Source organism: Rhinolophus hipposideros (genome assembly GCF_964194185.1).
Source record: "Rhinolophus hipposideros genome assembly, chromosome: 23".
Lineage (NCBI taxonomy): Eukaryota > Metazoa > Chordata > Mammalia > Chiroptera > Rhinolophidae > Rhinolophus > Rhinolophus hipposideros.
In genome coordinates this window covers 9,796,961-9,820,377 of record NC_138069.1, presented here as the reverse complement: position 1 = coordinate 9,820,377, position 23,417 = coordinate 9,796,961, and the positions used below count along the sequence as shown (strand labels likewise).

Here is a 23,417-nt window from a genome sequence, read left to right as displayed (position 1 = left end):
TCATTTTGTGCATCATGTCCCCAGTTAGAGGGGGGAACCCCTTGAGAAGTAAGCGATCTTTCCTTTTTTACTTGCACACTAGTTTCTCAGTAAATTAAATTGGTTTCCCCAAAAGTTGTCAAGTAAACAGCCAATGCTATTAAAGTGAAATCATGCTGTGAGGTTCTACATATACTTTATTTTATGATGAGTTATAAATATATAAATATTTTTAAAATAAGGCTATTAAAAACTCATAAATTAAAATATTCAGCTTCAACCCTTTGCGTATTTCTCTTTCATGGTCTGCTTTAGCCTTTCCAAGAGTTCTTTCATGGTGATCTTCTTGGTTTCATTCACAGGGCAGGAGTTCTACAGAAGAAATGTTTCATTAGTTTGCATTGCTACACATTTGAGTCTTGCTGTCATTCCTGGTTACTTGAGTCAAGCTAGTGGCACTCGCCATTTGGACAGTTACCAGATCAGGGCCTCCCGTGTAGCTCATCTGGTAGTCTGACTCTGTCACTAGCTAGGGCAGTAGGGTTTGCCCGTTTTCGGTGCGTTCTTACTCTTCTAGAAATGGTTCCTGTACCATCACTATGGGTCTGCCTTCGGGGATGCCACCGTCTCTGGAGAGGTGTGTCACACACAGCCAGGTGCTGCTCAGGAGCGTACCATGAAGGTGGAGTCTCAGACCTGTCCACTACTTTCCTGGGCCTTCTACGGGGCCACCTGGACTGCTGAGACGGGTCCTAGCAGTCCCTTTGCCCTGCTGCCCGTTAAACAGCAACACCACAGCTTGGCATCATGTCAGGTGGAAAGGAGTCCAGGTTCCTGCCACCAGGCCACTGCTTCCATGGGAATCTTAGCCCTGCCACTTTATTAATTGCATTGCTTTAGGACAAACTGCTTCATTTATAAAAGCTTCAGTTTCCACCTTCGTAAAATGGGAACAGTAGTGCCCACTTTGTATGCTAGTTAAGAGGATTAAAAGAGAGAATGAGTGTAATGTCAGCTCCCTATTCCATTACCTTGTCTTACAAATAAGGTGACAGGCCCAGGGAGGGGAGGAATGGCCTTAGACAGCATCCACTGTTGGCTCTCCTTCTTTCCTACAGTGTCAGTTCTGCCCTCTGTTCTAGACTATTCCCATTGGAACATTAACAGGCTGCATAGACCCCCACCTTATAAGAACTTCCCTCACTCCACACCGGCCCTTCAGCTGTCGGTCCAGTACAGTTCTCTGCAACCTTGTAGCAAAACACCTCAAAAGACTTTTCTATGTTCATTGCTCCTTCCTTTTTACTCCTTCCCACCCCATTCTCCATGGAAGCCACTTCACTCAGCCTTTCATTCCCACATCCCATTAATATCGGCATCACCAGTGCTCTCCATCGTGCCAAATCCAACAGCCATTCTCGCTCTTCATCTTACTTGACCTTTCAGTACATTTGACACAGGTGATCACGTCTTCCTTCTTAAAAGAGTTTCTTCACTTGCCTTCTGGGGCACCGCACACTTCCATTTCCTCCTACTTCACTGGCTACTTCTCAGTGTCCTTCCTGACCTCTCTATGTTGGTGCCTCTGAGCTCAGTTCTTGGATCTCTTCCTTTCTCTGTGTCATTCAGGTCTAGGACTTTAAATAGCATCTTTCTGGGAACTCTTCATTTTATATCACAAGGTCTAACCTCTCCCCTAAGCTTCAGACTTTTAGAACAATCTTCTGAACATCTCCACTTCGCCGTCTAAGAGGTACCTCAAAGTTACCGTGACCAAAACTGAACTTCCGATCGATCTCCTGCTCAGCCTCTAGCCCTGCTTCGCCCCCACTCTTCCGTATCTGTAAACAGCAGCAACCGTCCCCCAAGGGCCTTAGGCCCGGAACCAAGTGGTCTCCTTTTCCTCTTTCCCTCACCCCTCACAATGGATCCGTCAGCTGTATTTTTAGTTAATCCCAAATCTAACAACCTCCACTGCTCTCACCTTTTCGAAACCACCATTGCCTTCAGCTTGGATTGCCGCGGTAGCCCCCAACAGGCCGTCTTGCTTCTACGCTTACCCTTATTCAGTCTGTTTACCACACAGTAGCCAGAGGGATCATTTGAAATCAGAAAAATCAGATCGCAGCCTCTGCCCTGCTCTAGACCCAGTGGATTTTCCCCCCATGCTTGTGGTGGAATCCAAAGGCTCTGCGTGAGCTGATTTCCTCCTCAAGTCCCCTCCGCTCACTCTGATCCATCCACACCGGCCTCTCTACTGATCCTGAACACATGAAACTCATTTCTAGTGAGGGCCTTTGCACAGCCGGGTGTCCCCTCTGCCTGAAATGTTCTCTCCCCAGTTAGTTATGTGACCTGTTCTCCCACGGAATTTACATATCTGCTCAGATGACATCACCAACCACTAAATCAGCCCTCTCCCCTACTTATGTTCTCTATTCCTGTATTTTTCTTCGAAGCACTTATCACTGCTGGACATCATGGCATGTTTGTTTGCTTTTCTAACTCCCCTACTAGAACATTCTGTGAGAGCAGGGACTCTGCCTTGTCTTTACGACGGTGTCCCCAGTGCCTAGAGCAGCACGTGGCACTCACTTAGCCTCAGCAGTACTTGCTGACGAACGAACGGGTTGACTGATGAAGGGCGCTGTCACCCAGGAGCCTGAACACTTAGAAGGGAGGCTGCCACGCGCCAGGGGCCCAGCTGTCGGCACACCAGCTTACTTACCATGTTGGCCAAGCTGCTGAGGTTCCTGTCAAGTCTGCTCAGGTATTTCCCAGTCCCACACTCCTGTGCGTGGTAGATCTGCCGAAGCTCCATTGCGATCCTGCAGAAGGCTTCCTTCTCAGTTGTGCTCTAGAAAGAGAAATACCACAGCCATGTACCGGCTCTATTTTGAACGTGGCACAGAGATTTTTCCTTCTGCTTTCTTTTTTGTGGGAGGACACGTGGAGAAGGAAAGTTTGCTCCACTGTGGGTCAGGTATTCAAGGATTCCTGCCGTGTGGGTGACAGGCTGTAAACATAAACCTCTGTAAAGAGCCTCTCCACGTTTCCTGCAAATGCAGCAGCCTTTCCTCAGAAACTCCCAGTTTATTTTCCCTGCAAAGGTTTTGCTGAATAGGCACCTGAATAAAGTCACCCAACTAAGCAAATGACAGGGTGGGCATTTGAATGAAGAACCACCCGTCTGTAGCCCAAGTCCGTTTACGTGGTGCAAGTTGTTCTTTCTGTGGAAGATGACCACATGAACTCATAGTCAGAGTCTGCTCTCGCTCATTCCTATGAGGTTTTCCTGGAAATCCTACAGGCTCGTTGAATACATGGATGCCCATCCTTTGGCTTGGCCAGGGCTGCTGTGGCCATGCTTTCCACGTAGCCCTCCCCGTGGGAGATGTGGAGTGTGTAGAAACTCAGGGTCCAGGGGAGGAGATCAGACTTTTCTCCATAGCTAGAGGTGAGTACCAGGGTCAGAGCAAGATGCCCCAGGAGTCTGGCCTCGGGAGATCGGGGAAGCTTCTGAGAGAGGGTGCCATCGAGCTGGGCCTAGGACAGGGCTTCTGTCAGGGGACTTGGACCTTGACATGCGTGGTCAGACCCGTGCTAGGAATGCTGGCAGCTCTGCTGTGGGTCTGGCCACGTGGCTCTCCCTGGGGACGTTTGGGCCTTAGAAGAGGGCATGAGCAAGCGGGGAAGCAGATCTTGTGAATCTGGGAGAAGGCTGTGTCTCAGTGTGAACCAGGCCTGGCGTGGCCTCTCATTTCCATTGAAGAACCAAGTCACAAAGCCTGGAGAATGGTCTTAAGCTTCAGTCCGATCCAGCTCGGACAAAGCTATCTCTATCCTCTGCCAGGGCCTGTTCTAGTCCCTTGCCACTCAGAGTATGGTTTATGGGCATCACCTGGGAGCCAGGTAGCAATGAAGCGTCTCGGGCCTCATCTCAGACCCACTGAATCACAAATGTGCATTAACAAGATCTCCAGGGGATTCGTATGAGAAGAACTGTCCAAGCAGCTTTTTAAGTTCTTAGCAGTCTCATACTTTTTTCTGGTTATCAAGGTGATACATGTTGGCTATAAAAATAATATATTCAACAAAAATGAATTCACTCATTATCCCACCAGCCAGGGATAACTATTGTTAATATTTTGGTAACTATCTTCCCAGGTTTTTTAAATACTTTTTTTTTCTTCAAAATAGGGACCAGCTATTGGTACTGCTTTGTAGCCTTTTCACACTTAACATACAGTACAAGCATTTCTTAAGTCGTTCAATGGTATTTGGAACATAGGATTGAGAGCTCTATAGGAACCCATGGCATATGTGGACCCTAACGGATCAACCCCCTATTATTGCAATTTTTTCTTCTGTAAATAATGTTGCAGTGAATCATCCGTGCAAATCTTGTTTATCTTTTGTTTCTCTAGGCTAACTTCTACGAGCACCAGAATCCCAGACTACAAAAGCTTCCCCTTTCCCCTGTGGGGCCCATAGGGAAGGCCTTTGGAAGGACAGACGTATTTAATGAGCTGGCTGAGAGCCCTCCTGGGCCCAGGAGTCTAGTTGGAAATGTAAGAGCAGTGCCAGCATCTCTGGGCTCAGGGAGTCAGGAATCCTCCCATAAATATGGTGCCCCTGGGGGTGAGCAGAGGTAAGACCAAGGAGAAGGCAGCCACTACCTCGGGTGTAAATGTAGGAGACCCCCGTGTGGCTGGAGGGAGAAAGTGAGGTTTTAGAAGACAGAGGACAAGAGCTGCTGTGCTTAGCTTCCATCAAAACTTTTAGAGACTTTTCTGACACTGGCTTGGAGCCTAGACATTAAATTGCCTCTTAGTTTTGCATATATGGCCATATAATATAGGGAAAAGCCCTGTAAAGATACTTGTGAAAGGACTTCCTAAAGGTAATTAGGATACAATAGGAACTGAAAAGAGTTTGAATCAAATGGAAAAACTTTACAAAAAAACCCACAAAAACTAACTCTAAAGGCCTTTTTAGCTAAGGGCCTTAACGTTTTAGTTCCATTCATGTTGAAGCAACAGGATGATACCCCATCTCAACTGCTTTCAGCTGCTTGTCCAGCGCTCCGCTTGTGTGTCTGTCATCGCTCAGGGGCACACTTTGATGACAGCCTAGCAGACCTGCAGTTCAGAACAGCTCAGGAAAAGAGACTCAAAAGGGAGGCCCAGGCGCAAGCCATAAGGAAGCCCGTCCCTCAGGGGAATGTCAAAACGGCCGCTTCCTTCTGTGGCAGTAACTCTAGTAGAGTTCTGACTTGGTTCTTGACTAGCTTCATTCCGGGCCATAAAAATCCAGTCCTATTTGTGCTGTATCCCTCATCTCCACTTTTAGTCAGCCAGTACTGTTTATGGAAAATCCTCTACTTTCACACACACACAAAACTATTTGAGGGTTGGTGTAGAGCTCTCTGAAAAATTATGAACTTTAGCTCTCTTTGGTAGGAAATACCTCCAATTAATGGCACACCCAAGAAATCCTCCAGAGACCAGCCTGCTGTTGCTTGCTTTCCACTTTGCTGTTCATCAAACCGCCTTTATTTCATAGACACCCAGTAGGCATTGCCCATGAAGTGCAGGATTTAGATCAGCACAGTCTTGCCAGCAACTGCCTAGAGCAGAATGCTACCCAACGTGGAGATACAGGAATTCTTGATCCCCCAAAGAAAGAAAGTTAATACAATGGATTTGGGAAAGATGTTCCTCTTTGGGAACACAAAGAAGTAACTTTCCTTCCCACATACCACCTTTGTGGGTTTTGAAAAGCACTACCTTTCCTTGTTCTGAAATACCTTGATTAGTAAGCAGCGCTGAGTCTTTGAGGAAAAGAAAAGGATAGAAAAATGAGATTGTTCGTCCGGGAGGAACAGAAGCAGGTCGGGGGAAGGCACCGGAGGCAGGTCAGAGTGAAGGAAGGCAGCGGGATTTGTTTTAGGAGATGTCTACTTGTGTGGTGGGGGAAGGATGTGAGAACCCAATAAGAGGAGGGCCAGCAGTGGGAGGAAACGGCGTGAGCAGGCCTGCACCTCAGCAGGGCTGAGGGGTGGCTGAGTCTTCTAGAGACAGCCCAGGGTGGGGTGGCCCAGGCTTGGAGTCTTGGAGGGTTTTGATCATTTCCAACCGCTGGCTCCTCCCTCTTAGAATTATTGCTTCTCTACAACCAGTTTTTGCCTTTAATCAAGAGTTACATCATCTTACAATAACACTTTCCACTAATTCAAGAGTTGGATAGCAACCAACTTTCAAAATCACTTTCATTGCTTCAGATGTGGAAACTGAGGCAAAAAGAGGTGTGCAAATTGACCAAAGGCTACACAGCTAGTTAATAGCAGGACTGGGGCTGACACACCACAGGCTGTGTCACTTTCAGACCCTCAGCACGTTCTTCTTGGGGCCCTGCCCTTGGCTTTGGTAAAGCCCACTCAGCAGTGTAGGCGCCCCCAGGAGAGCCTAGAGCACAATGCAATGGACTCCTGGCTATTTTATATACATATGTGAAATATTAACATCACATTCATATATAATTTTATATGGATGTAAAATCTCCAAGGCCTTCCAACCTACCGATGGACAGAGTCTGATCCATGATAAGATTCTGAAGGACAAAATTATATATGCTCTTATATAATATACATGTATTTTACATACTATACATAATCACATTACACTAGTATACATTAGTGTACATCCAACTCCTGGAATACTCTTAAATGAAATGAGATATTCAGGTAAAGACCTGAAGAACAGTTTTCTCACGAAGCAGGACGGGCCTGTTTCACGGCCTGGGTCCTGGGCTATGGCCCTGCCCAACCCACAGGGTTTCACTCCTGGCCAGGCTGCCCCCTCTGGTACACGTGGAAAGCAGGTGGTTAGGAGACCACTGGTAAATTGAAGCTTTGGGTTTTTCATTCTCAGTCGTGTGTTTCCATGAAAACAGGAACTGAAGTGCACAAAGCTATTGATATGGCTGTAGTCAGGTGTTTGTCAGAGAAAATGCACTATCAGCTGTCTCATCTATCTCCTCCCACTGCCGATAGAGGGGCGGGGGTGAGACGGCACCGGAGGTGGAAAGGCGAGATGCCCGAGCAGCCTGAAGCAGGGATGGTTGGACCCCCACCTGGTAGGATGGTCCGGACCAGGCTGGAGGGCAGTCCGCAAGACAGAGCAAGCCGAAAGTGTCTGGACAGCCGCCCCGGAGCCGGTGGGCTGCGGAGGAGGAGGGCTCCAGCAATACCTTCTCTGTTGCCATAGGAAGTCTCTTAGACAAAATGAAAGCTCCCTCAACCTGTAATCTCAATATCTGCTTTTGTGAGAGTATTTTCGGAAATGTACGGGCCATACAAATTCTCTCTTCCAACAAGCGTTTATCGAGTGCCTCCTATATTTCAGGTACGAGGCTGGGCCTGGGTAAAATCCTAAAGAGCTCTGCCTTGACCAGGATCTGAGTTAGGATTACAAGATCCAAGCTATCTCTTACACATCTTCTAAATCAAGTGAAACCAGAAACACCAAAACATTTTGAGAGTAAAGATCAGAATTCTCATTATAGTTAAGTTGGGCCCGTTCTCTTTCTGTTAAAAAAAAAAAAGGTTTCCTGTCCAAACACTTATGGATGGCTCTCCTCTCCCAAGTCACCCATCTGCCAAAGCAGACCTGGGGCAGTTCTTACCTTTGGGGCAGGCAAGACTTCTGCTACAGTCATCTCCATACACCGGTCCACAGTCTAGGCGGAAAAATAGAGCAAAAGACAGTTACCTCCAACTGTGCAGACTACATCCAACTAAGCATCTCTCACTCCCTCGAACTGACAGCACTTCCTACAATCCCTCAGAGGAAAAGTGCCAAGCGAGAAGTCTCTGCTCTGCTCCCCATCCTGCCACCAACCACCAACTACCAACTTCTCTAGAAGCTGCTATGCTCCTCTCACAGTTGAAGAAATACCCACGGCATCACCCAACATCTGGAGAGATGGTGCCAGATAGCTTACTCACCTTTGTCTCTGTGAGGTGGTTCAGCGTTTTGATGATCTCCTGTAAGAAGATGAGCCTGCGTCCTTGGATGCAATTGCTGGTACATGCTAGTAGGCAGACCAGAGCTGGGGTCAGTAGGGAGGTGAGATACATTAATAGAGCTCTATTTGTAATGACAATGTGAGACAATTAGTTTATAAGGTGAAGCTAACAATGCAATTCTGACAAAGATATCTCTATATATAGATTTGAAATTGCTGAAACTGAGGGAAAATGAGTTTACATTGGAAATTTTCATTACACCAGGTTGGGGCCAATCAGCGCCTCTCTTCCAGGAGAAAAAAATGCCTCACAGAAACAGGTAAAATGTTCCTGTGAAATCAGACCAATAGGAAAATGAAACTTTTTTAAAAAATTAACTACAAAGTATCAGCATAGGAAATTACACCATAATTTGCTCTGTAGATTAATCTTATCAGCTTGGGGTTATGCTGGCTTTTTGCTTTGAAGGAAGAGGCCACAGGTGTCCGAATTTGTTGTAGTGCAATCCTCCTGGGGAAACACAGAGTAATATCAAGAAAGCTTGACTTGAATGGTATTTCAACCTGGCTTTTTCCAAGTATGGGTGGCATCTTGGAAACTTTTCTTTTGTGGAAGAGCTGACCTGGGGTTCTTTCTCTGGGTGGAAGGGAGGTACTGACACAGATCCTCTCCACTCCTAGCGCTCAGACAAGCCACTCTTCCAGGTCTCGGTCTTTGCCAAAGGACGGGTCACACTAGGTGGGCTTAGTTTGGGTCCCAGCAGGTCCTTAGGTCTTTCACAGTGAGGGGGTCCTACGCAAGTTAGGACCATCCCAAAGTTTCAGGAGTGGCCCCTGTTTAAATGGGACTTAACTTCATGTTCAGCTCATTAGGAAAAAGAGCCACAGCCTGAGTGATTTACAAATCAGCTCCGTCAATGCCCCACCGCCCACCCTGCTGCCTGAGCCTGATTTCGGGGACCTGGTGAGGTGCTGGGCATGTGCATTATTCCCTCGGATGCTGCAGGATTCCTGCACCCAAACATGGCACGCTGCTTTCTCCTGGAACCTTCCCTTCCCTTTCCTGTCCACTTCTGTCTCTTGGTTTCTGACCTTTCCCTCTGGAAGATCACACAGAAAAGAATCCTGCTAAGGTCGTTCCTGCATTTGGGATCTTACTACCGTGCCTTGTGCTCTGTGAAGGAGAGGACCTGGCTTACTGTATCAAGAAGGCCCTTCCACCAGTTTTAGGGTGCGCACGGACTGCGCAACAAGTTTGCCAAACTCACGCAATGACTCCTGACACCAACTGCGGGGAGTTGGGTCAAACTTCACAGGTGAAGGGCACAGCCTCTACAAGACCGCTGCACATCACACACCAGCTGCACATTTGGGGGTTCCAGTCCTTGCATATATTGTGACATGATTACCTTAAGGCAACGTCTGCCATCTCATACAGACGCAACAAAAATAGGAAAAGACAAAAAGTTCTTTTCCTTGTGATGAGAACTCGAAGATCTACTCCCTTAACAACTTTCCTTGTACACACCGTAGAGCAGTGCTAAGTGTGGTTGTCATGTTGTAATGACATCCCAGGGCTTCATCTTAGAACTGAAAGGTTGTGGTTTTTAACCACCTTCATCCACCTCTGGTAAACACAAATCTAATTTTTTTCCTATGACTTTGTTTCCTTGTTTTTAGATTCCACCTATAAGTGAGATACAGTAGTTGTCTCTCTGTCTGACTTACTTAACTTAGCATAATGTCCCCCGGGTCGAGCCATGTTGTCACAAACGGCAGGATTTTCTTCCTTTTTAATGGCTGAGTAATATTGCGGTGTGTGTGCGTGTGTGTGTCACATTTTCTTTATCCATTCATCCATCAGTGGACATTTAGGTTGTTTCCATGTCTTGGTTATTGTAAATAATGCTGCAATGAATGTGGGGGTGCAGATATTCTTTCAAGTTAGTGTTTTTGTTTCCTTTTGTTAGTGTACGTGTATCCAGAAGTGGAATTGCTGGGTCATATGGTGGTTCTATTTCTAATATTATGAGGAAACTCCGTGTTGTTTCTCATAGTGGCTGCATCAATATACCATCCCGCCAACAATGCACAAGGGTTCCCTTTGTCGTCACTGGCATTTGTCATCTCCTGTCTTTTCGATGATGATCATTCTAAGAGGTAGGAGGTTTTGATTTGCGTTTCCCTGACGAACAGTGATGTTGAGAACCTTTTCATGTACTTCTTGGCCATTTGTTTATCTTCTATGGAAAAATGTCTATTTAGGTCCTTTGTCCATTTTTTAAATTGGATTATTTGTGTTTTTGCTAAGGTAAGTAAATCCTTCACTATACAGATGGGTGGAGTTTATGAGAAGGGTAAACAGTTCCTTTCAGGACAGGTGGAGACTTCAAATTCAGGTTAACTTTTATTTGGAGTAAAAGGGCGCATACATATTCCTTTCTTGAGGAAAGGTTCAAGTCAACGCAGGTGTGAACTTGGGAGTGCAGACACACTGGAGGAGTGTCCGGGTGTAGAGTACACCTCTCCACAACCTGTAGTTTGAGGACAGCTGGAGAGCAGGGAGGTCAGCAGGCTCCTCCTGCGGAGGAGTTTGTGAGAGGTGATAGAAAAGACACCCACATATTTCTGCAGTGATTTTTGCGAGCACCTACCTTCGCTAAGGATCAGATCCCCGGCTGGGGGCTCTGGGGGCAAAGGTGTGAGTCAGCAAAGGGGTGTCATATGGGAACCAGTAGTTCAGAAGCAGAATACAGCTGCTGCTTTCGTTTTTTCAACGGTCGGATGAGACCGGGGAAAAAGGACTAACTTTCCAGAACATCAAGGAGTGGCCAGAATGTCCCCTCAAAGGGAATAAGGAGAAAATGGACCATGCTTTGCAGTGTGGCACCATGGCAGCTGTGCATGTGGCTGGCTGGGCAGAGGCCAGGAATGTGGGGGTCAGAGAATGCCGCTCCCAGCCTGCAGGTGTCATGGGCGGTAATGGTCCACGGCTGGCGGGGTGGGCATCAAAGCTCAGAGAGAAACTGAAGACTCTGTTGTGTATGTCCTGTGTCAGCCATACACCCTCTCCCCTTTACCCTGCATGAGAGCTGACACCCAGCACTGGCCCCGTGGGGCTGCAGAGCTTTCCTCTCAGGCCCTGGAATGTACCAGTTATAAGCGCTGGGCTTTGATGCTTAGCTAACAAGCCTCTTGTCGACAATGTGATCGTGGGCAGATCACTATCTCTCTCTGGGTCTCAGTTTCCTCACCTGTGAAATGGGAATAATGTAACTCCTCCTCACGGGATTCCTGTGAGGAATGAGTGAGCAATTCCGTGAAAAGTGCTGGGCACACGTCACTCCATAAAGGGTGGCTGTTCCTGGATGCCTCCATGGCACACAGTGGGCCCAGGCAGCCCAGAAGTGCTGGCTGCTGGGCTCTGTCACTGCGACCTTGGGCACGCCACTCAGCTCCCTCCTTAAAGTGGGGGTGACAGTTATACCTGCCTTGTGAGGTGGTTCTGAGGAATAAACACTTTAATGTTTTTAAAGCAGTGAGAAGGGTGCCTGGCACATAGTGAGTGCTCTGTAAATGACAGTTCTGTTGTCATTATTCATCCCGTCTCTGGTTGGTCAGATGACTGTGGTACTTAATCTATTAGCAAACCTGACTCTGCACAGGGCCAGGGGAAGTTTGGCCAGTGATCACGTCCCCACACATGTCCTCCCTGGATGTGTCCCCTTTATGGTTTTTGAGGTCCTGTCCTTGTTTCAGGGAGTCGCCTTTAGTTGCTACACTGCAGCCCTCACTTATGTGTCTGGATTCAATACTTTCAGGCAGAAAGCATTTAATGCAGGAAAGTAGGTACTTTTAAAATGTTGGGGGTGTGGGTGGAGGAGCAGGCTCCAGGCTGGGCCTAAAACTTTGAAGAAATGACCCATAGGAAGGACCACTACCCTGGAGGCTGCCACTGCAGGTCTGAAGTTCAAGAACACAGGCCTGAAGCTGCAATCCAGGGATCCCCGGGCTGCTGCCTCAGCTATTTCCAGACACCCACAGAATGGCTCCAGGGCTCCAGCTGGAGGGAGCAGGAAGATGGCGTCTGCCTTCCGCCTTCCTTCCTTCCGCAGCTCCCTGGAGAACAATTCACACCCAAATTCTAACTTCAAGGGGGCCTGAGAACTGAAGTTGCCAGCATTCAGGGGGAAAGGTATGGAGGCTGAACAGAGCAGCCCGGTGAGGATTCTTGCCCCACCCTGAGCCTTGCGGAGCTCAAAGCTCCTCTTCCCTCCTCTTCTGTCAGCTGGCAGGACAGCACGCAGAAGGAGGAGCCCTTTGCAACGCCTCCTGAGCTTATTCATGAAAACCGGTCACAGGCCTCCAAGAGTGTGACGTTAGCAGAGACTGGAGTAAGTGAGCCCTGGTGAGGAGCAGGGGGACCGCACGTGGATGGTCCTGGAGGCCCTGAAGAAAGACAGGGGGACAGGAGCAGGGGGACTGCACCACCCGTGCACAGGGCAGGACAGCAGGCAGGAGCGCGGTGGGTCTGAGGTCCTCAGCAGGGCAGAGCGTGAGTGAGGGCCGTGCGTCCTGGAGTCAGCGGGACCTGGTCATTCTCCGTCCCAGCTCTGCCGCCTACTCTCTGGGGGGTAATAGGGCTGTGGGAAGGTCATATGAGGTCATAAATATAAGGTGCTTGGCCTGATGCCTGGCACATAGAAAGCCCTCGGTAAATGCCAACTATCATCATTATTGCTATAGTTTATGGTTATGATTTTCATTGGCTGAATATGGAGGTAAGGAAGAGTGAGAAGTCACAAAGGACCACAGTTTTCTGGCTTGGGGACCGGCTGTTCACGGAGATGGCAGGTTAAGGGGGGAGGAGGTGAAGTGGGGGGACCATGAACTGAGCTGCCTCCCCCTGGGTCCGCTGCTCTGGACACAGCGAAGGGTCTGGGTTGTTGACACAGAGGGTGAGGAAACCAAGGGGACGAGAGAAGGGAGGAAACCAAGGCCTACAGCACTCCAGCGACACAGGGCAAGGAGAGAAGGCAGGCAGACGAGAAGCCTGAGAGGGACGCCAGGCCTGAGACAGTCTGGAGGAGAAGTGAGAAGTCAGCAGGGGCACACGGTTCACAGGGCAGGTGGAATAAGGGCACATCGCTTCCGCTGGATTTGGTGATAGGAGGTTATCAGTGACATCACAGATACAGCATGTGGAGTACAGACAGGGCACATCGACGCCCAGCGGGGGTGGGACTCACGCAATGGAAACAGCAGTGTGGATGCTGTGAATGTTTTCGAGAAGGGGTGCTGGCTGTGAGGCGTAGGCAATCCATCACCCATGATCAGTAGTTATTTTATAAATGGCACTCGCTGGAGCACAGGCTTCCCCAACTCAGTAAATGGCAACCCCACCCGTCACGGGGCTCACACCACCATAAAAACCTCCTGTGCTCCATATCCAGTGGGTCACCCAGGCGTCTGCCTTCGTACTGTCTCCCGAAGTGAATGGAAAGCCCGTGTGCATTGGGGCGAGGGAGGGGCCACGAGCTGAAAACTGGTGAAGCTGGGCGGTGGAGACCCAGGATTTACTTTGTACGTGTTTGAAATTTCCCATAATAGAAGATTTTTTAAACTTATATGGATAGAAAAATTAAATATATATTTAATATTCGTGTTACCTAAAATACATGTTTATAACTTTACGTGGCCAATGTTCATATAAGTGATATAGCCATAAGTGTATGTTGTACAGAAAACGCATACATATCTCCGAATCTGACCACATCCCACCGCTCCATTGCCACATCCACCGTCATTTCCACAGGAGGTTTCCACAGGAGCCTCCTAACGAGTCATCCTGCTCCCGCCCTTGTCCCCACTTTCCGCTCTTCACGCAGCAGCCAGAGGTGCCACTCTGCCCCCCTCCAGCAAAGCCAGACCCCGCAGCCTCGCCTCCTGCTGCTCCAGTTCTGGCCACACAGATGCTGCTGGAAGGAGCATCCCAGCTCCCTCTTGCTCAAGACCTTGCTGTCCCCTGGCCCTGCATGTTTCCCTCTGTTATGCAGAACGCCTTTCTCCTCCCTCATTTCACCCAGATCTCCTGTGCCTTAGCTCAGGTGGGAGGACTTCTCCGACCAGCCCTCACGACAGGCGGCCCCTCACAGCCCTTGCAGCCCTGCTGCCTCATTGCCCTCGGGGCACCCACCACCACCTGCACGTCCTGTGTTCTCGTGTTTGTGGGCTCTGTTTTGTTCACCGGGTCCCTGGCGCCTAGAAGAGGGTCTGGCCCCCTGTGAAGGCTCGTGGGTCCTCGTGGAAGGGATGGAGGGGGCTTCACTCCACGATGGGCAGCTGAGACTGGGCCTTCGTCACACCAAGGGACCTTGGGCACAGCAGGGACTGGGAGCCAGGGCTGTTTGGACCCTGAAGTCCTTGTCCCAAGCCCCTCCAAAGGGACAAGGAACCACGGGGAATCTGGATCCAAGACAGGCAGGGCCTTGGACTCGAGCTTTGCTGAGCGGATGGTGAAGGAGTCTGTAGACCATTCGCTTCTGTTTTCTTTGAGAAGCAGATGGACAGTCGTTCTCCCGAGAGAGAGGGAAGCTGGCTGAGGAGACGGCAGGACCTCTCCATCTGTCCCCAGGGCATTGATGTCACGTCAGCCTCAGATCTGGACTGGCAGCCCAGCCTTTCCCATGTCATCTCCGGGTCCCTCTGCCCCAGCCTGCTGGGCCGGGGCTGGATAAAGACCCCCAAGAATGGAGTGCCTTTCCCACTTTGGCAACACGGGGTCTGACTGGCCCGAGGGTCCAGCCCGTAGGAACAGGGTTGCTGGACCTCCTGGCAGCCAGGCCTCTGCACATGCCCCCCTTCTCCTGAGACAGCCGGCTACGAGGGAGGGGCTGGGACTGCACAACGGGGTGCTGCTGACCTCTTCCCCCCAGTTGTGATCAGGTCCCTCATGACCAGACATCAATTTCATCTTCTTGTTGTTTTCAATTAAATTTGCCTTTGTCCCCCAGTGGGAAATGAATGTATGTTCATTATAGAAAATGTGGGGAATAGAGATTAGAAGAAAGAAGAGACAATACATGAGAATTTGCCTTTCTAATGTATCGCTGTGGCTCCTGGCCAGGGCCCTGGACCCTCTGGCTGGTGTGGTCAGCAGGCCATCAGGTACCGCAGGGGACTCCCCTCCGGGTTTCAGGAAGAGCTATTGGGCCCCAGGCTTTTGCAAGTGACGCAGAGAATGGAGCTGAGGAGAGCGGCTCTATTTAATTTTGGCATCTACGTCACGGGTGACCACACCGCAATGTCTGCCCAGACAGTGCACGGGCGGGGGCCTCCCTGAAGGTCGCTTTGAGAATCACTTTCCACAAGAGAAGGCACCGTGGAGGGGAAGGGGGAGAACGCAACAGAAAGTAAGGTCGTAAGTAGAAAACCGCTTCTGGGATCTCGCTGGCTTCGTCATGGGGCCCCCCCGGCTGCCGGGAAATCAGTCGATCTGGGAAAGTTTGTTGCAAACCCTTTGCTCTGCTGCTTTGGGTGGAGCCGAGAAATGAAGATAATGAGGCTTTATGAGTTTTTTCAGAGTAGGAGTGGGCCTTGTGTGTGGGAGTGGGGCGTGACCGTGGATACAGCCACCAGTTCTGACACTGGCTTGGCCTCCTAGAAAGACTAGGTAACTGGCCAGCGTGTCCCAGGCCAGGCCGCCCCCCGGGGGTATGGTCAGCCTGGACCAGGCTGGGCCTTCTTAGAAGGGCGTCAGCTGAAGGGAGAAGTGGTTTTTGAGTTTGCTCTAACTGACCAGCTGAATTAAGATCATAAGCGGAAGGAACTTCCCCGTTGATCATAATGAAAAAGTCATAAGCTGATGGACTTGATAAACCCGTCACAAGATGCGGGCCCCTGGCCTCCTGGGTCCTGAGCAGTTCAGAGGGCCAGCCTCAGACAACCCCCAAGGTGACTCGAGTATTTCTGACACCTCATCTGAGCAGCAAACAGAGGTGTTTGGTGCCAAGTTCACCGGAAGCTCATGTGTGTCTCATTTCTCACCTGAGCCCCCACCCCTCTTTCAGTGAAACCTCCCAGGCCTGGGGTTCCTGGGTGTCAAGGGGCTCCCCACCTTGGGCCCCATGACCAGCATCTCCCTCCCACTCACCAAGCACACTGTCTCTTCCCAACCCCTCGCCCACCTTGTCTCTTTGCTCAGGGGTCACCTCCTCCATGAAAGAAGCAAGAAGACAGGCAGAGAAAACTCCCAGCAAACACCCCGGGGGGTCAGTCCCTAGGGGCTGACACTCCCAGCCACAGTGGCTGACACCGACCTTTTGGTTCTCTTTCTATTTTTCCTTTCTCTCTCATTCCTTTCTGGGCCCACCTCCCTGTTGCCCCCAGCAGTGGTTTAGTTGTGTGGCTCTGTGAGGTGTCTGTCTTCTGTGGAAGGCCCTGAGCCCCTCCAGCTCACTGCACAGCACCCGCCTGTGACCACAAGTCCCCAGCCTGGGGGACAGTCTCAGAGAGCAGGCAGAGCTGCGGGTAGCTGAAGATGTGGCACGCCGTGGACCCCTAGTGGTGGAGCCCGGCGGGGCACTGTGTACCCAGCGCGGGGACCTCAGGATGGGCTGGCTTGGAACATCGCCTGGGGACCCTCCCCCATGCCAGCCTCAATTCCAGTCTCTGTTCTTGGGAGATTCACATGGAATTTCACCAGAAGACTTTCCATCTCCCTTTTAGACAGACAGGCCAATGCTCTGGTTGGGCAGAGGACATGGGTCAAAAGTGATGCTGCCGGCAGATGGGTCGCTAAGTTTTGTATTTAAATAAATCAATCTTCTATAAATGTACTCTGGCCTTAAAATCCTCGAATCTCTGGATGGAGAGGGATAGGGGAGATCTTGCCTCCTACCCCCACCCCTGCCTTTGGAAGCTCCCCACCCTCCCAGGATCCAGCACCCTTCTCCAGACGTTCCTTTGCTTAAAGACGCCTTTCAGGTGCTTCGCCTTGAGCTCATGTAGTGTCTTAGTCTTCGCTGGCCCGGGAGGCTGGTACATCACAGGCCACAGGCAGTCTCAGCAAACGTAGTGTGAACCCCCTGGGACCACAGAGACCAGTCCGGTCCCTGCTCTGGACAGCCCGTGGGACACTCAGCTCCTGTGCCCCCTCCCCAGGCCGAGCATCGCTGGCACCCTGCACTGTCACTTCTGGCTTCTCCCCCCACCTCCGCCTGGGTACGAGTGACGAGTCCACAACACGGCTGTCTGTCCTGGTCCCGCACCCCCTGGACAGGTCCGGCCACGGCCTCTGTTGCCTGCAGCAGCCATTGCTGCTCCTGGCTGGCTGCTTCCACTGACTTCTTTTTATTTTTAAATATATTGGGGTGACAATTGTTAGTGAAATTACATAGATTTCAGGTGTACAATTCTGTATTACATCATCTATAAATCCCATTGTGTGTTCACCACCCAGAGTCAGTTCTCCTTCCATCACCATATATTTGATCCCCCTTATTCCACTGACTTCTGAGCACTGCTGTGCTGTCCCCGTGTGGCTCTGGGGACAGAGAGAACACCTGTCTGCCACTCAGCGTTGGAAACTGGTGTCTGATGGCCACCACCCACTGCAAAGGCCTTCCGTCCTCGGGTCGCCCTCTGCTCTGGGCCCCTCCCAGAGCAGAGAGTCCCAGTAGGAACCACTGCTGACAGTCATGACCATTCACTGGGCTTGCTGAGCCCGCTGGTACTGGCACTCCCTCTGCTGGCCTGGGCCAAAGAAGAAGCAAAAAGTCATTTGACCAGGGCCCCTGACCCTGGCTCTCTGCTTCAGCTGCTCCACAGTCCACAGGCCACAAATCAACTGGTGTGTCTTCCTTCACAGAGGTGGTGAGTGCATTCTCCAATGATGAGAAGTGGTAACGTTGAATAGGCTGTCCCTGGAAAGTAGGTAGTGAGCTCCCCATCAGGGGAGGTGCCCAAACAGGTTGATGACGAGATCATAAAGGTCATGCATTCAGGCCAAATGACACTTGGACAGAGGGAGGCAAGAGTTGGAGTGAATTTTAGAGTTGGAGTGAATTTTGAGTTGAAAGTCCTGACGTTACTCCTTGTGTGACCTTGGGCAAGCCACCTTCTCTTCTCTGAGGCTCAGAGAGGTTATGAGGGAGATGCCAGAGGGTGTGTGACTCACTAAGAGCTGTGAACGAGACACCAGAGGCTGGCCACTCCTCAAGAGCTGTGATCACGAGAGGACTTTTGAGGTCCCTGTCTGCTCCAGACGCCCTCCTTGGACCTTGAGAGCCTGGCCCAAGCTTTGTCTCCCTCCCTGCAGGTGGTAGGTGGGGGGGCTGCCTCCAGGCCAAGGCCGCCCTCCCAAGGGGCTGGCTTGCTTTCAGCACAGCTCCTGTCCCTCACTCCCCCTCCTCCAACAACTGGCTTGCCTCCCCAAGAGCTCCAGAGTCGTAAGAACACAGGCCAGCATTCAAAGGCCAAAATAAAAGGCAAACACCATCGGCTCTCTTGCCACCATCTTTATTTCTGGTTTCCAGTGTGACAAAGTCAATGAAAGAACTTATTCAACGACCCATCCGTACAATCCACACATACCATGTACAGTGTTCTAGGCTGTTCATCTATATATTATTAACTCTGATAACATATTTTAATACTCAACTTTAAATATAGGGAAAACAATAAATTACTCCTTGGCTGAGGGCTGATTGCCCTGCTGGCTGGCAGGACCCCAGTGAGGTAGCAGGATTTTGCACACGGTACTTATTCCCAGGGATTCCTTACACCCGCTGCTTTAGTGCTAGAGCCCCTCCCTAGCCCCGGTTCAGACAAATACACTTGTTTAAATAACACACAGTAATAAATAAGACCAAGAGGAAATATGCCTGAGCCACTTTGCCTCAGCTGCCCCTGTGGTAAGTGGATCCCGTTCCCACGGTGTGTCTGGCAAGGGTGGCACCCACTGTAATGCTACAATTTGCTCTAAGGAAGGGGAAGTTGTGTGGGGCAACTTTTTTACCCTTGTCCATGGAGCTCGGAGCCCCGGATGGAGGAGGCCCCACCAGGCTGAGCCCCGGGCACCAAGCCAAGGGGCCGCTGGATTGGCGGGGCTGAAGGCAGGCAGCATGGGCTGAGGTCTAAACTAAGGCGATCTTACCCCCCTCCCTCCCCCTCTTCCCCATCTCCCCAAGAAATTTCTGACATCTGAAAGGAAAAAGACTCAACAACTTAAACAGTCAGGGGCAGCTTCTGCTGATAATACTGCTAGCGTTTCATGCTTCAGTTGAACTTTCCGTGGCGAACGATTTTCCTTGCGTGTCGGAGCAGGTCTTTGGCAAATTGGGACACTTCGATTTTGGTGTGTCTGATGGGCTGGCTGGAAACCTGCTGTGGGGCAGAGGCCAGTGCGTTAGTGGGACACCACCAGAGGAAGGACAGCCGACACCCGCCCGGGGCTTTCCGGGGACCGGCCTGTTGGCTCCTCACAGAAGCCCCGTAGGTGAGCACTGTCATCACCGCATTTTACAGATGTGGCTCCTGAAGCACAGGTAGGAGTCAGGAATGCTCAAGCCCAGGTCTGGAAACCCCAAAGGCCATGTCCCTGCTGCCACAGTGGACCCCCTCCCCGCGGCGGACGCCCAGCAGGTTCCCCTGGAGCTCCCTGGTGAGCCCAGGGCTGGCAGGAGACAGGTGCAGGGGAGCAGGGGCCTTACCCCGGCGGAGGGCTTGTGGGAGCACAATGTTTTCAGTATCCTCTGCGTCTTTTGGATGGCGTGGCAGTCAGAGACGTTGATCAGGGATTCCAGGGCTGCACAGGACTGCAGGGAGGACAGCGTGGCCTGTTAGGCTCTGCTGGGCACCCCCAGCCTACGGCTCGGGTGACACTTCAGTGCGTTTGCAGGAGGAGGGGGACTGAGAAACCTGGCAGAGCTGGGTCTGGGGGGCGGAGGGGCCCGGATTATGAGGGGAGAGAGAACAGGTCTTGCAGCTTGCTTGGAAGCCCCAGCCCTAAGAGCGAGGCTCAGAGAAGACAAGCCCAAGCCTTCAGCCACCTCCCTCCCAGCTTCCGAGTGGTCCTTACCCAGTTAGCCGTCAGGTTGACGTGCCACACCATGCTGCCATTGCAGAGGGAAGCCTGGGGGAGCAAAAGGACAGTGAACTGAATGCTGGCAGGCGTCCCAGTCATGCCCCAGCCACCCCAGGCCAGGCCAGTCCATGGGGGTCAGGCCCCACAAGCATCCCTGGTGTAGCACTGAGACAGGCCTGGTCCCCCTCACTGTCCCTGAGCCCCATTTCCTGTTCTGCACAGTGGGGGAGACCCATCTTCCAGGGTGTTTGAGCTGAGAGGAAGATGGAATGACACAACCAGTGAGGGACACACCTGTGTGAAGCTTGCCGTAGGCAGGGCATGAGGACGTAAGATACCAGGCAGGTAGGAAGGGCCAGGCCAAGCAGATGGGAGGCAGCGGGATCCAGTGTATAAACATCCCGGCTTCCGAACTGGGGGGCAGTGCAATTTGGAGCATGGGCACGCTGATGTCAGCCAGGCCTGCTTTGAATCAGGCTTTTGTGAATTAACCTCACGGAGGCGTAGTAGTGAAACAGGGTCATCATACCTGCCTCTTGAGATGGTTGGCAGTGATGAAATAAGATATAAAGCACCCAGCACGAGGCCTGGCATGTAATCAGTGCCCAGAAAGTGTGAGCTGTCACCACCCGGGAGAGGAGCTGACTCAACTAAGGAACCATTCCTTAAGAATGGGTTTAACTGAGATGCTGTGAAAATGGCCGTACCATTGCATTCAGATCCCGTTGGCAAAAGCCAAATGGTTCTGAGAGGGTGCTGGCCTGTCTCTGCTTTCCTCTGTTAAGAAATGGCTAAGTAGGAGCTGGCAGGGCCGGGCCAGGGGAACAGGTGGTCCATCCATATTGCTGCACCCCCCAGCCTGGGTCCTCTCTCTCCCTCACGGCCCAGCTTGTCCCCTGGTCCATGGCGCTTCTTTCTGACCCACAGGCGTCTTAGCACCAGGTCCAGCCTTCCTGGCCCAGACTGTAACCTGTACTCTTCTGAGAGTCACCCACCCAGCATCCTCAGAGCTGGGACCCTGGCCAGCAGGCACTCACCTTCTGGGTGATGTTGTTCAGCTCCTCAATCAGCTCCCTGAGGGCCGTGAAGGTAGGCACAGGGCCCGGGGAGGCAAGACCACCAAAGCAGGTGAGAGCAATGACCAAGGTCATCCAGTGCGCCATGGAGCCCAGAGCCAACACAGGAGTAACGAGGAGCAGACGTGTAGGTGGGCTGAGCTGACTGACTTGTGGCCTTGGTCTCTTGTGGCAGCTTTTATAGCCCAAGTGTGATGCTTCATACTCTGGTCTCCGCTTTGTCGAGCACTATCTATAAACCACATCTTTACTTATCTTGATTTTACTTTGTGGAAAATCCAGCATCGCATAAAGGAAAGAGTTTGATTTCTTGTGGACGTAATATTGAGAGGGGCTTGGGGCAGTTTCCAAGACCTGGATGGGTTCGCTCCAGGAGTAGGTGAGAGGGCCTTGAGGGGGCCTAGAGCTCCGGCCGTCTTGCTTGGTGACCAACCCTGAGGGCTTGCTCAGCTGCTGTCCTCAGACCCCTTTGAGTCACCACTGTGCTTGGGCAGACAGTGCTATGACCACCAGACACGGGAATTTGGAGGTTTTATTTTTCAATGAAATGATGATCTCTTGCATTACCAAAGTAATACCTGCTTTGGATACAAAATACAAATGGAAAAAGGAGCAGAGTGAAGTTCAGTTCTTTTGGCACCCCCTGGCTTCCCACTGGCCCCACAATGGGAAGGATTATAAAAGTTCAGATTCCCAGGTCTGTACTGAAACAGCCAGTCAGATTCAAGGATCTTCCTGGGAACTTTCCTTCATTCCAGGGCTTTGATGATGACCGAGTAAAGGCGCCCCACCCAGGACCTCAGGGTGGGCCCATCCTGCTGGGAACCCCTTCATGTGCCAGGTTGGTGGGAGGTGGACCCAGCCTTAGGCCAGGTCAGAGTGTAAAGGTTCAGTGCCACTGAGACCTGGAGTGACACCTTTGCCCATCAGTCTCTGTGGTACCAACCTCTACCCTCTGGGGGCCTCAATTTCCCTTCTGAACAATGAAGGCCAGCTTCTGGGTCCCTTGTGAGCAGCCCATCCCATGCAGGGCCTCTGGCGCGGAGCCCTTCTCCTGCTCATCCCCCATTTCTCTAGAAGTTCTCCAGAAACCCCCACAACAGAGGCTGCAGCGTCTGCCTGTTGGGAGCTGATGTCAAGCGCTGTCCCTCCCTCACTTCCTCCCCTAAGCCAGTGCCTCCCTCTCCAGGCCCCCTCCTTCCGCCTGCTGGCTCAGGGGGCCTCTGTGATGCCCCCAGGGGGCACTCAACCTTCTCAAAAGGGTCTTTCAAGAGATGCTGGAGCTGTATCTCTTTCTCAGAAGTTTCCGAGCCTCGCAGACCCTCTCCTCCCACTGGTAACACGATGCCCACCCTCTCCTGTCCAAACCCCAAGCTGCCCACCGAACTGCAGGCCCTGACTGTGGAAGCCAGCCCGTGACCCGCGTGGCCCTCCAGTGCCCGGAGGGCTGCCACCTGGCTGTGTGAGCCTTCTGTGGGCCTCAGTTTCCTCATCTGTAGAATAAGGCCAGTGGCACCTTCCATGGGGTCTCTGTGACGGGGGAAGAAGTGGGGAACCACCGTGGGCTGTGCAAGTCCCTAGTGCAGGCACTAGGATGAGTCAATGCCTCCCCACTCGCCACGACCAGCAAAACCCAGGCGGGGAGCAGTGGGAGGTGCGCCCCGCACGTGGGAGAGGGCGCGCTGGCCCGGCGGCCGCGGTGATGCCCGGCGGAGATAGGGGCGCGGCCTCATGTAACGGCGAGATGGCGCGGGTAGCGGCGCGGGCGGCGGCCGGGGTGAGGGCGGGCGGGGGGGGGGCACGGGGGGGGGCGGGGTGGGCGCGGGGGGGCGCGCGGGGTGGGGGCGCGGGGGCGCGCGGGGTGGGGGGCGCGGGGGGGCGCGCGGGGTGGGGCGCGGGGGGGCGCGCGGGGTGGGGCGCGGGGGGGCGCGCGGGGGGCGCGGGGGGGGGCGCGCGGGGGGAGGGCGCGGGGGCGCGCGGGCCCCTGGCGAGGCGGTGGCGCGTCCGTCCCGCTGCCCCCACCTGGCCCGGACCCGGCTGCCCGCCACCCCCCGGCCCTGCCGCCATCGGCCGCGGCCGGGAGACCCTTCCGGTCCCCAGCCGCGGGACGAGACCCGCTGTCCGTGTCCACTGGTCTGTGTTGCCATTTCTTGATTTTTTGCGGGGCGCCATCCACACGCGGTGATTGTAACCAACACGAACGACAGCAGGGCAGCCCCGTGGCTCGCGGTCCCCACGGCGGGTCCCGG

General features: G+C 52.2%; 2 protein-coding genes across 2 annotated transcripts; both read right to left on the bottom strand.

Annotated features, from left to right (window-relative positions):
- Positions 1–255: 255 nt before the first annotated feature.
- IL4 (interleukin 4) lies at positions 256–8,119 on the bottom strand (the record flags this gene model as incomplete). The annotated part of the gene is made up of 5 exons (XM_081036206.1): positions 256–351; positions 1,737–1,820; positions 2,708–2,836; positions 7,666–7,719; positions 7,988–8,119. 5 exons carry the CDS (start codon positions 8,117–8,119, stop codon positions 256–258), a joined length of 495 nt encoding a protein of 164 aa, XP_080892332.1.
- An 11,165-nt stretch (positions 8,120–19,284) lies between these two features.
- On the bottom strand, positions 19,285–21,288 carry IL13 (interleukin 13; the record flags this gene model as incomplete). The annotated part of the gene is made up of 4 exons (XM_081036205.1): positions 21,130–21,288; positions 20,087–20,140; positions 19,719–19,823; positions 19,285–19,392 (listed from the first exon to the last, which is right to left on the bottom strand). The coding sequence occupies exons 1-4, from the start codon at positions 21,253–21,255 to the stop codon at positions 19,285–19,287; spliced, it is 393 nt and encodes a 130-aa protein (XP_080892331.1). The 5' UTR covers positions 21,256–21,288.
- Between the last annotated feature and the right edge of the window lie 2,129 nt (positions 21,289–23,417).